Below are 13806 nucleotides of genomic sequence, written 5' to 3'. Positions count from 1 at the left end.
CCTGGGAGTACCTATGGCTTTGGAAGCCTTTAGGAGATTGTTGTATCCCACGGCATCTGGTTTTATATGTCTGTTCCCTCAATTCGAATGTCGCATTATTATTTAGAGATTTATTTTCTGAAATCCGAAACTAGGGTGATATTTCAACTGTGCTGTTGTTTCGGTATTTCGAGTACCTCTTCATCTCCATTGAGAACTTAGGCGGAAATTTTGGAAACATAGTCGAAAATTTTATTCGCCGATCCGCGCCTTTTGCTTCTCGTAAAGAGTAGTGTGAGTCCCCTTGGTCACGATTTGCACTGCGCAAACTGATTGGAGACGGTTATGTCAATTCAAACATTAGCCATTAAATAAAAGGGCCCTAGCCGGCGGGGCCCAGCCAGGACAAAAGGAGGTCCCACAAAGCGCCTACACCGGCCGCATTTGCGGTCGGGGTAGACGACGGATGGGGCCCACCTACGAAGGCTGTCCAGGCCTACACGAGATGAGGCAGGATAAAGAGGGATAATCCCCCTCGATCCCAAATCATTGAGGCCAATTTCTAGCCATGGAATAATGGCGCGATCCATTAAATAGTCAATCACGTATCTGCACGAGAGAGAAAGATGGTATTCAAACTCTCTGTCACTCGTCTACTGTGTCGCCGCAAGTATGTAGTATATGCTCTAAAGTCAGAATTGATGTTTGGGTTTCAATATTTTATATACACACAGTCTTGGACTACCTGTGCATATACATAAAATGGTTTCACTAAACATTGTTGCTTTTCTTTAAAAGGCCAAAACATTGTCAAATTTGGTTTTAGGTATCAATCAAATCAACGATTGACTCAGGGAGACTAGACAGGGAGTTCGGATACCGGTTTCCGTACGGGAATTTCAATACACGGCCCTTCGAGCATATACTACTGGAGGTAGCATGCCATTGCGAAAAATGTAGCTGAGTGTGCGAGAGAGACAGACAGTATCTCTGTACTTGCTGTCTCACTCTAGTACGCGCGCGACTAGTTGGAAATGAATGCTCGCGCTCATTGGCTCCCGCAGGGCTCCCGTCGTTGAAGCGAAGAATGAGACAGTATGTACCGAGATCTTGTCTGTCTCTCTCGCACATTCAGTCACACTTTTCGCAATGGCAACACTTATCGACATATTCGTCATTGGTATAAATATTATTTGCCACTAATTATTGGTTGACAGAAAGTGCCAATTTATTAATATGATAAACAACAATTTATTTGTTATGACATCCGCCTACTTTATTATTACAAATTTTTGCAATTACCCCTTTAGTGAACGATGACGCATCTAATTTTTTTACTAGAAAACTATCGATTTTATCGAAAAATTACAAGAGGTAAAAAAGTTGCGCAATAAATCAGTCTTCCCAATAAATATTTTTAAGTAAATAATTTGCTTTATTTAAAAAATTTCTTATAAAATATTGCAATGGGGTTGACTGTTTCACTCCTTTATAAAATACGCCAATACGCGAAAAAAAATTGAAAAATTGTCTCTTTATTAGTAGGATGCTCATACCAAGTTTTTCGTGTCTCTAGCATTCCCCATGTTAAAGAAAAAAAAATAAAATGTGAATTTGAATCCCCTCCTGTAAGAGGGAATATCGCCTCAAGGGTGCAACTTTCATATAATGCATTTTTACTTCAATGCTCTTATTTTTGGCTCTACATTCACTGGTACCATTTTTGCTACTTCATTTAAAGACACCCTGTATATGTCACATAAAGTTATTGTTTCAAGTGAAAGTAACAGATGGCGCTTCAAGAGCGACATCTATAGGTGAAAGTATTAAGATGACATTTTAAATAAAGGCAGTAGAAAGTACGCAGTGTGCAGGGTTAAGACTTGCAAAACAGTTCCATTTAAATTTGCAGAAAAATGCAGATTTTGAAAGTGTGATAGGTATTTGATCTGTCTCTTAAGTGTAGGGTTTCAGATAAATATTAAAGATGGCACTTTAAATGATCTATTTGATTGTAACTCAAAAGCAACCACCTAATTTTCAGATTCAATAATAGAGGAACTTTTAATGTCTAAAATTAACAATGCCGTCTATGATCTAGTACGTGAAGCATTAAGTTTGAGAGAAAATAAAAGATTATACTTTAAAGTTATCTGTTTCCTTTGTAAAGAACAATGGCGACAATGAGGTAGTATTTTGATGGGCGCCGCCCATAGGGGAGTGTCAGAATTGCGGATTTGTATTAACCTGCCTACTATACAGGGTGATTCAGAACTTTTCCAAAAAAAAATTCTGGATGTACAGGGGACCCTTACAAATACAATTTTGTAAAGAAAAAATCAAAAAGGTCAGTTCGAAATTGATTTAAAAATACACTTCTGCACGGCACTGGAAACTGGTCCACTGTAAAACCTGACCCCGCACAATGCGAGCGGTATGGCGGCGTGATAAAAACGAACAAAAACTTTCGCAAGGAAAGAAATATGTAAATAGAATTTTATTGCACCTATTTTATATCGGCAAATTCAAATACTTTTGCCTTTATTAATTATTAATAAAATTAATTTGTGTTTTTAAATAATAAAATCATTTGACATACCCGATGCTGCAACAGCAATTGTTCAAAATTTTATCCACTCACGTGTAAACACATTTGGGTCCATCTTACTCACCTTCTACGAACTAACACAAATGATGTCTTACTTCACCATAACACAAATACTTCACCATAATACAAATGTTGTCTTGCTTCACCATAAGTTAAAACGATATCCATCAACTCTGAGTTGCTATACACGCAAGCCATTTTTGACACTAACTACTAAAAAACTGATGTAAATACCACAGATAACAGGTAAAAACTACCGCAACGACGGATTTCAGTATTAGGAGTCACATGGCTCTCCACGCGTATTGCGAATGACGCTAGAGACTACAGTTGTCCAGCTATGTAGTGGTTTAATGTGCTATAACTTCAATAATTTTTTTCTCAGAAACTATAAGGATTTTACAAAAATTTTGTTTACAATATTGACTCCATTTCTCATGCCGCATCTATTCCCAAATTTTGTTGGATAAGTTGTGAATCACCCTGTATAAGCTTATTGTAACCATGAGTTTAATTTTGGCTAACGTCCTTTATTTTAACATAATCCATTTAAAAATCAAGGTATTATCATATCATTCAAATGTCAAATCTGATATGTCAAATCATTTTTCAATTTATCGGCGAAATGGGCGGGGCATTAAGACCCTATTGAGCCCCTAAAGAGCATCTATAAATATTTAGAAGCCATGTAGGCAACCAACACTACAAGGCTGGTACTATAACAAAAAACGCTTAAATCTTGGCGTCACCAATATTAATTATTCGTTTATAATGAACAATGACAAACTGTTACGTCTACGTTCGAGACAATGCGATCGCTGATTGGTTGATTGGAGTCTCGAGAAAAATTACACCAATCACAGATGGTGAACAGAATGTAGTTTTAATGTAATCCTCATTTTATTTAATTTAATTTTACCGGAATTTAATTGCCAACCTGAAGGAAATAAAAGTACTGTTCCAAACAAAATTACTGGTCATATGGCTTGTAATGATTTATAATCGCCACGCTACCAGAGTCGGTCGAGAGTGCGGTGGCAAGTATTTCTCGGCCAGGCTTCCTATTCTGGTCCGGGTTCGATCCCTGGCGTCGGCACTGGCAATGTCGTGTTTGTCCGCGTTCTTTCAAGTCTAGCCCCCTTCCGCACAACCTTTGGATTTGAGGGTTGTCTCATTTCTGTGGTGTGTTTTATATTGTATAAAGGCTCATCCTGTTGTGCCACTGACATGAAATACAAGATTCGCAATGAAAACAGTAAATAGGGCATTAATTTCAAAACAAAAAGTAGGGCATAAGTGACAAACAAACAATAAAATAATTATATATTTAAATATATTACATTTCACTATCTACACTATACGAGTCTTACAAAATTTGTCATATCCAATGTACAAACGCATTTCACTGGTACTGGTAGTATTTTGTACAAATGTTTAATAAAAAACGCAAAATCGATCCTTTAGAATCCGATATGTGCGTATTAATGTAGATATATTACAATAAAAAACAGTCTTTACAGATTTAATTTATTTCCATTAAACGACTTATACTTTCTTGGTCGATTATGCCGTTAAGTCCTCAGGGGGTCTCTCTAGGGTGCAGGGTCGTAAAAATTCTTGGCCCCGTTCGTGTATCCACTTATTTGATACTGAAATAGTCACAGATATGTAGAACTCAAAAAAGAGCACAAAAGAACTATCCTGCTTAAATATTAAATGCCACACAAACATATTTTAGAGGTCTCAGAGATGACACATTTTTAAAACTTACCCCACTTGGAACCGGCCAGAACAGGACATGCTGCATGCCTGGTAAGTTTGTCTCCATCTCCACTTGCGTGTAAGTTGTACCAGAAGGCTGCTGTCCCCTTTTTAGGCTTAAGAGCAACTCCCACTACTGGGAAGACGGTGGCACCACCTTGAGGCACATCGCTCATCTAAAACAAAAAGAAATTTATTTTTATTGAACAAAATTGTAAAATTTGTATAAGACTCACATAAAAGAGAACTGTTGCTATCCTATTCCCTGTCCCAAGACTCTTAAAGGCATTCTTTTCGTCTCTCTGCAATAAAAAGGCACATATTTAATGTAATAAAAAGCGAAACATATGCTACTCACCCTAGCAAAGTCGAAATGGGGCTCATAGTGCCCTCCTATACCATAATTGACCACTTGCAATTCCTCCGCGGTGGTCATGGTAAGCCCCGTCATGTCCGTCACTCTTTTGGTGACATCGGCTATATGTTTGTGCTCTTCTTCTTTTAACCAAGCCGACTTACTTATTCTGTACTGCGCTATCTCCAATTCTCCTGTTTTTGAATTCTGGACTGTAGCTCTACGAAACTAAATGAGAGGGTATAAACTTTGTCCACTATAATGAAATATATTGTTCACTTACTCTTGGCACTGCCAATCTCTTTATGGTTTCTATCTCAGAATCCGTCAACACATCGTGGAAGATGAAAAGGTCTGGCTTATGATAAGCCTCCTCTACTTTAAAAGGGCCGATTAATAGGAAGGGGTTATCGTTGTTCACATATCGGCATTTCAATTTGGCCGTTACTTCCGCTGGGAGCTCAATTTCGCCTCTGCACAACATTTCATAGTGTTCTTTGCCATATGGGTCGTGTATATGTGGCTAAGTAAAAAGCAACAGTTTATATTACTACAAGCAACATAAAACTAAAAAAACATAGTGATTTTAATGATTTATCAAGTTGTATACAAATTAATACATATATAGTTGATTCGTATACTTTTTGGAAAGTTTCAACATCATTTAATGGGATGTTGAATACGTTCTTGCTGTTTTCATGAAAAGTAATGCTTCATTTTAAAAAATGACTAAAAAAACATGTCACTGCTACTTTTTCCCATCTTTCTGGCAGCATTTTAATTCCACGTCGGAAAAACGACACGTCTTTGAGGCTATTCGAGAGTCTACCCATTTTTTGGCATCTTCATAAAAATGGAAATGCTTCTCGATGAGCCATCGATTGGAACAAGTGACAATCAGAAAAGGGTAAAATGTAAAATCACTTTGCCGTGTCTCTGTTCGTTTAGCGGCCATTTTTCTTTCAATGCTCGGCTCACAAACGCACCAATTGTAGTCGATAGCGATCTCTCGTGATAGTTTCATTCAGTTTGAGCAGCTCATAATAAACTGCACCCAGCTGATCACACCAAATGCAGAGCAAAAGCTTGGAACCATGGATATTCATTCAACCTTGCCGACGATTTTGACGCATGGCATTATCGTAGCATACGATGCAAAAAACCTTTCCTTTTCTGCCGTTGAAGCAGCTGTTGCAGCACGTGCAAAGACGCCGTTCGACGTCTCTCGCTTCAACTCGTACGGCACCCAATGTCCTTGGCTTTGAATCATTATTAATGCTTTCAAACATTTCGAAAATGTAATGTGATCAACTCCTAATGATTCAGCTAGCGTCTAACATGTGTCTTCATGAGATAATGCATCTAATCTTTCATCTTCAAACTGTTTCGGTGCGACAGAGCGTTCTTTATCTTCAACATCAAAATCATTATGTTTGAAACGTATAAATCAATCTGCTGCAGATTTCTTTTGAATAAAGTATTGCAGTAAAATTCCCAGCAAATACTCTTTTTCCAGCACGACAATTAGACATATTTAACATTATGAAAAAAAAGTTTACACTTCGGCGAAATAACACACTGAACTTCAAGCTTGCTTATAGGCGTGTTACCATCCTAAATTACAAGCAAGCAGTTCTGATAATGCCATCTGTTGGAAAATAACAAGAACTTATTCAACGTTCCTATACTTTGGTGGAATTATTAGTATCTCTACCTCTTATTCTAATAGCAAGAATTAGCTCAGAAATGGCCGTCCTGTGGAAGATGGGGCGGATTAATTAGGAAGACTTAACATTAACTGATTGCGAAATGACGGAAATCTAGAAAACCTCATTGATGACGCGGTTGGTCGAACACCTCCCAGTATCAATATCTCGCACTGATTCAAGGCAACGTATTTCCCTCTATGAGTAATATAACTTTTTCTTTGAATGTTTTTCTTAACAAAGAGTAAGTACTTTTAGTTAAATGTCGGGGTCGGTAACCATACATAGGATCCCGGGATCAAAATTGTTGATCTTGAAATTTCAAAAGCGAATCCTGATTCCGAACGCAAGATCGTGCAATGAGGGGCGGGGGGCAAGTGAGATCCCATAACCAGGCGTTGATGGTGGTGCCGAAAGCAAATGCCAAAGTATATAACAGTGTTTGTCAAACTTTTTTTAGTCAACACGCACATTGGGCAAGAAAAATTTATTTCGCGGCAAAGCAAATAAAAATTGCAACAAAATTGAATATATTCGATATGAATAAAAATAAATACATTGTTAGTAATATCAAAATATTGTATTATCAAGATATAAATATATACGTTAAAAAGCAATTCTAAATTAGTTAAACAAACACGGATTTTTTATTATCTCGAAATGGAAACCCAAAATGCTAATAATTCTAACCCACAAAATGAGACTCTGTGAACAGGAGCCTTTTCCAAGATCATTACGCTCAGATATTTTTACTTATTTGTTAAACTTTTTGGCGATCTCGATTCACCTAGAATCTCTGGCGGCACATAGTTTGGCGGACACTGGTGTATATAACTACGTAAATATATTGATCTTTCCCTTTCCTATTATGATTATACATAAAAAATATCAATTTTATTACTTTCGTCACCTTGCAAAAACGATTATTATCGATTACCATATTAAGAATAGCTTATTAATGGTAGCATCCAAAAATTAATTTAATCTACATGATAATTGGCGTGTTATCCAGTCAGGGCCACAGTCGTATGAAAAAAAAATTATAAAGAATACATTGTCATAAGCAAAGCCTGCCCTAAACTTCAGTGTAGTGTAAAGAATTCAAATTTAGCCTTGGACTGCAGCTGGAGTTAGCTGTTTACAGCTAGAAAAATATTTAAAAAAAGAGAACAAATTTCATTCATAAACAAGATTTAAATTTAAGAGGATCGAATTTGTTCAGGGTGTTTTTTAAAAGGATTTTTACGAGTATTTTAGCGTATATATTTAGATCTACCGAATACACTGACGAGAGTTTTTCACTATGTTCAGCAGAATCAAAATGGTTTCAAAGTAGTACTCTTACACAATAGACAAAAACAAATTGTTATTGTGTTCTGAAAGATAATGCCTTTTATTAAACAACTGAGATGCCAATTTCCAAAATCCTAAATCCACTTTAACTAACATTACTACATTAACATTAGGAAACGCAAATATTTGCTTTCAACCACGAAATAGGGTTACTACAATTCCGAAGATAGACATTAATGGATATTATAGAATTATTTCATTTCGTGCTGCTCCTTTGCCAGTAAACTTTCTGATCGTTTCTTCTTTTTCTGAAGCACTCAGATATACAGGGCTGGAAAATCCACATGGTCCATCTGCCTTTACATGAGAGCGACAAAGTAAAGTAAAGAATCCGTGCGATAGTCAAGGATGGCTATAGTGAAGACGTTTCATAATCTGAATAGTCACCGCCCGTTTTGGGTTAGAAGTGGAAGTGACTATTCAGATTATGAAACGTCTTCAATGAACCATCCTTGTCTATCGCACGGATTTCTATGACTTCCTTTATCACATACTACACTTGACTTGAACCAACTCATCCACACCGTTGATCATGCAGGCTCGTAGTAACTGGATTGTTGGCGTTAACATTGCTTGCTCACCTCTTAACAGTGCTTGTTGTTGTTGTGGAATGCGGCAGTTACTCGCAGCACTCAGGTCTTACGATCCATTGTGCATGCCGCCTGAAAGAGTTTTTTAAAGAGGCCCGTGCTACGTACGAAGGCAAGCACTAGCTCTCTCTAGTATCTCTGATGATCTGAGGTTGGACAACACTTACATTTATTTCGCAATAAATAAGCCAATTAGAATAATAATCATACATAATTACCCTCTGTGGACATTAACCTAAGTAAATTATACTAGAAATTATAAATTAGCTCACCCCCTCTTCTACTATTTCCTCAGAGTCGTCGTCACCTTTCCTTTTGCTAAACGCCTTTTCCATTTCTTCCTCATAATACACTTTATTTCCTAGTGCCCGTTGGTGCGTAGGCAAAATTTCCAGAAGTTTGTTAGTCAGATCTAAAGCTAATGGGATATTACCTGAAATAATAACACTTAAATTATATTTTGCTACTATTTGTCCAAGTTAATTGCTTTACCTTGTTTATATGTAGAGAACGCCAAATATTCGAGGATGTCACTCCTATCCACCGTTTCGTTGGCTTCCCTCTTCAGTCTTGCATCTGCCTCTCTCATCCACAGCTGAGTGTGGTAAAAATCGCCGTTATTGTAGCTCTGTCTGCCCAACTCGAAGCAGTCCGCGGCACTTAGCTCAGAGCTATATTTGATGCCGTTCAATTCTCCCCTAGCCAATGACGAGGTGTCCAGTCTATAAACAGACAATTTAATGGCTCAACCATCACCTAATCGGTAAATATATGGTGATATGTTAGAAGGAAAAATACCGTCCATGTGTAAATGAATGCGGACTTTAATAAAAAAAAATACTGAAGAACAAAAATATGTTTTGTTTTTACTACAAGGTGTTGCAGAAAAGTACTGGGTGTCAAAATTATCTAAAAGTAAGGTTATCATTAATTTTTGCTGTTTTTTAAGGAATTGTGTAATTTTGATAAGAAAAATTGAAGCATGAATGGAAGAAAACATGATTGCAATACCTTCTTGTGCATGTCTATGTTTTACTATATTTTGGAGCAAACATTTCTTTTGTATACTTTTTCAATTCTTGACCAAATTGTACCAACTCATGTGACTTTCTTGAATATGTGATTAATTAATTTGTCTCTTTCTCTTAAGTGACAAACTCAGCTTTACAAAATCATTCAGTCAATAACAGTCAAATTATTTTAAATTAGTATTTAAAAGAAAAAAAAAATATTTATTTGTCAACAACATAAATATGTGGTTTTAGTTTGACAATAATTGTGAAAATCAACTGCACAAGGCCAAAACTATAAATTTTACAGTACATTTTATTCTCACTCATTAATAAAATCCGAATGTTCATTCATGAACGTGGCACATTTTAAACTTTTGATTTTTAATACGAATTTTTTCATTTGTCTAATTTTGTAATATTGGAATACAAATAACTTAAAATATCGATTTTAAGTTAATTTATTTCACAAATTAAATTAAGTAATAAATTAAGAGAACCTTTAACCAAAACTGTTGCCATAGTCGACATATCAAAATACAATATTTTTTTATGAACGGTAAGCATTTAAAAACAATATTCTTGAATCACAGGCGTGCACTGAAAGATATTAAAGGGTTAAGGGGTAAATGGCTGATGCAACCCCAACTTCTTCGTTCGTTTTTTTTACTAAAATAATACAAAGTGTGTCGATATGAGATACAGGTCTGTGCACAATTGAATATCTTAAAAGAGAAAGGAGTTATTTAAAATTAGTTTTATTGTTAACTTTGAAATCCTGTATCTTGAATAATCGTCCAAATAATAAATAGTTTAAGGAAAATCATATTATTTTTTGTCCAAAGAATGCAACTAAGGATCATCTACTTTTTTGTAACACCCTGTGTCTAAAATGTTTTAACTTTTTAAAATTCACCTGTAAGTGTCCTGAAGACGAGTCAAAGCAACTGCTGCTCCGTTCAAATCTTCATCGGTTGGAAATTTCATTGTTTCCTTGAAGTAAGTTATGTTTGCCATGTAATCTAGGGCAGTAAAGGATGAGAAAGTACATATACATACACTGAGAGTGAAGGCTTTACTCTAGGTATACGTATATTTATTTATTATTGCCAAATCAAAGTATTAAAAATAATGATGATGATGATGATGATGATGATGATGGTGATGATGATGCTGATGAGTACGACGGATGACATCAACTAAGGATGACGAGTGGACGACGACCGAGGAAGGCGACTGATGACGACGACTGTTGACGACGATTGATGTCGACAGATTGATGATGATGGTGGACGACGATGATGATGATGATATTGATGGATGACGATGGTGATGGGTGATGTTAAATGAAGATGATAAGGTGATGGTGATGGAAATTAACATAACAACGAACATGCAGAATTGTATTTCCGTTTTTATTTTTAATTGTCGTAAAAATTATAAGGTCACTTAACATGTGTGGAGAATGAAACAGATGTAAAGAAAACACGTACGCAATTCAATTAAGCTGTTATTAATTTGCTTAAGTTTAAATGTTCTGTTACTCACCAGTGCTTATATCTGTGCCCATTAAGGCTTCCACTTGCTTCCAATCCGTTGTCAGCCTTTTAACCAGCGTGTACGCGTTGATGGGGTTTGAAATATACATCTGGACATCCTCAGTGGCTTTGTCATGTTGTCTCTGATAGATATCTGCATATCTAAAGGAAACGACTTTAAAAGCATATTTCTAAATACATATAAGATATAACAATAATAATATATCTCATTTTAATAGCAGAGACTGGTCCAGAAATACGGACTTATGTGGTAGAAGGGATGACATTATCGAACTTCTCGAGACTCCTTAATACATATTTTGTTATTTTAATAATATGCATAGAGGTACCTACCTCTTTAATAAATCTATTTTTTGCTCTTCAGCTCTAATATAATTTTCCAGCGTATGGATCAGCACGGCTTCCGTGTTTAGTAGTTCCTCTAGTTCGGCAAGTGCTGTGAATACTTCGGAATTAACTAAGTGGGCCACGAGGGACAGCAGGAAGGCCGTCAGAAAGTGCGTGTGCATTTTGTTGGTGTCTGGTCCTGCAAGTATTTTAACATAATCAGATATACACGCACAATTTTCTTTCTAAGTCTGCATTATGTCGACAAGATATATTTTTAATATACATACAAGATATATTTTTAATATACATACATAAGGTGATTCATTAGAAGCTGGCAATATTGTAGATCTATAGTAGGATCGTATTCGATGCAAAGTAGAGCAAAAAATTGTCGGTCTTTTGTGTACAAAGTGGTCGGTTACACGTCAAATACTAACCTGACGAGCTTAGTGGTAAATCAGAGAACGCCTCCAAAAAAACAAGTAAACAACAATGGCGCGTATAGAGGTAAAATGTAGTACATATGTGGAATTTAAAAAACAAACTGGATTTATATTACATTTAAAATAGTGTATTAGAATAAAGAAATTTTTGTAGGAACAGGGGTGCCAGACGTGAACTGATCCCTTCATAATGCATAAATTATTCAATTTCTAAACCCCTTAAAACCGTATTGCACTGGATCCCTTGACTGGCAATGATTTATTACTTTGCATCGAATATGATTCTACTGTACGTTGGTTAAGGATTGAGATATGGAAATTAGTCCAGTTCCTCAGGGTTTTTACCTCCGAATTCTTTATAACTGAACTGATTGACGTGAAATTTTGACTGAATATGGGGAATGCCTCAAGGAACAAAACTTATATAGTGCCGAAGTGTGCTTTTGCCCTGGGGGTGTTTCCCACCCCTTCTCGGGGGTTTTACGCCCAAAATAACCACAGGAATCAATAGAGGAGTCAATTTTAAGTAATAAATGTCATATAAAGTTTTTTGGACAATCCAATACTTTCCGAGTAATTCGTCATTGAAAATGTTGACTTTTTACTGAAAAAGTGCTTGTTTTCGGAAAGTTTTTTGCAAATAACTGAAACCATTGGAATTAACGAAAAAGTTATAATGAACAAAAAGAAAGGTAATAAAAAAACAAATCTAATGGCATTATTTTGTTTTTCTCTAATTGCAATATAAACCGAGTTATGGATTTTTAAACATTATTATATGTTAGCTAAAACCTAAATTGGTACCAGTTAACGTTAAATAACGCCAAAACCATAAATATTAGGAAAAAAACTATTAGAACTTTTTTAAAGTACTTTGAAAAACCTTTAAAATGAGCTGTTTTAAAAGTCTTTAGAATCAAAATTAACGGAAATATTAATTAAAATTAAATGCAATCCATTTAAAGATTTCTTCATTTATGTTCTAAGAATATGTTCTGGGTCTTTGACTCACTTACAAAGCTTGATTTCGAAAAAAAATTAATTGTTGAAAATGTAAATTTTTTAAGTTTTTGAAAAAATTCGATTTTTACGCTGTAACATAAAAATTAAAGGGCGTACGAAAAAATACAAGAGTAAAAAAAAATAGCTTTATTTTTGCTGAAGATTTTGCTTCTATTTTTTATTTCTCTAAAATTAATATTAATCGAGATATCGCCATTTTAAGTTATCATATGAATTAGAGAACCACCCTTTTCGAGCCCTTTAAACCCTTCAAACTTAAAAATGAAGGGCTTAAAAAAGATCAACTCAACAGTTCACGTAGCCCTTACAATTCCCTGCAAAATGAACCTTTGTGCGATTAAAAATCTTAAAAAGTAAGAAAGTTATCGTCAAAAAAATAAATACGTGTATAGGTGATACTTCTGGAAAATTTAGGTCAAACAAGAATTTTGAAGCATTTAAGTCCTTTTTCTATATATATGTATTTAGTATGAGTGTATATTCGAATAAACCAGTACTATATTATAATAGAAGAAAATGATTTCGTTGGTTGGAATGGTTTTATGAGCATGATAACTAGTTAATAATTATGATGTATGAAACATACATTTTTTACCTTTTATCAATGGATCACCAAGTGATTACAACACCTTGTATACTGCTTTGGTAAAAGCTAGTGAAATTGCTTTGAAAGAAGGTATGAAAACTTGCATTATAATATTTTATAAGAAGGCAATCAATAATTATTTAATACGAATGCACATTTTTCTACTCTTTTATATTCATATATTTTTTCATTTTATTTTCGAAAGAAGAGGTATTTTTCAAGGGTTGAAAAGTTGCAATCGATAAAAAAGATTTTTTAATAAAGAAATCAATTTTAATTTGCATGATTAAAATGTTTCAAGTTGAACAAATTTTTTTATATTATTTTCAGCCAAAGGGGTGGTTTTTAAATGTTTTTCCGGGTTGAAAATTTGGGAGAAATTAAGTTTCATGTTAAATAGCACATGGAATCACTCATACTGCATAAATAAAAAAGATTTGATTACATAAAATACTTAAATTTGTTTTTTCTTTTTCTTCCAATAAGGGGTGGTTTCCACCCCT

The 13806-nt window shown here is 35.1% G+C and overlaps 1 protein-coding gene across 2 annotated transcripts in view; it reads right to left on the bottom strand.

The window, feature by feature from the left end:
- Positions 1 to 3897: 3897 nt before the first annotated feature.
- LOC108905738 (prolyl 4-hydroxylase subunit alpha-1) overlaps positions 3898 to 13806 on the bottom strand; it is a 33609-nt gene continuing 23700 nt past the window's right edge. For both annotated transcript variants that reach the window (XM_018708742.2, XM_018708741.1), the window contains 10 exons: positions 11255 to 11447; positions 10911 to 11062; positions 10279 to 10384; positions 8845 to 9074; positions 8625 to 8785; positions 4987 to 5226; positions 4707 to 4931; positions 4585 to 4650; positions 4359 to 4524; positions 3898 to 4236 (listed from right to left, as the gene is read on the bottom strand). In XM_018708742.2, the coding sequence (XP_018564258.1) occupies positions 4151 to 4236; positions 4359 to 4524; positions 4585 to 4650; positions 4707 to 4931; positions 4987 to 5226; positions 8625 to 8785; positions 8845 to 9074; positions 10279 to 10384; positions 10911 to 11062; positions 11255 to 11430 (1608 nt within the window). In that variant the 5' untranslated portion in view covers positions 11431 to 11447 and the 3' untranslated portion in view covers positions 3898 to 4150. The remainder of the gene's footprint in view (positions 4237 to 4358; positions 4525 to 4584; positions 4651 to 4706; positions 4932 to 4986; positions 5227 to 8624; positions 8786 to 8844; positions 9075 to 10278; positions 10385 to 10910; positions 11063 to 11254; positions 11448 to 13806) is intronic.

This window comes from Anoplophora glabripennis, unplaced genomic scaffold (assembly GCF_000390285.2).
Source record: "Anoplophora glabripennis isolate ALB-LARVAE unplaced genomic scaffold, Agla_2.0 scaffold31, whole genome shotgun sequence".
Lineage (NCBI taxonomy): Eukaryota > Metazoa > Arthropoda > Insecta > Coleoptera > Cerambycidae > Anoplophora > Anoplophora glabripennis.
Note: the sequence above shows the minus strand (reverse complement) of the source record. Positions and strands in the feature narration are given on the sequence as shown.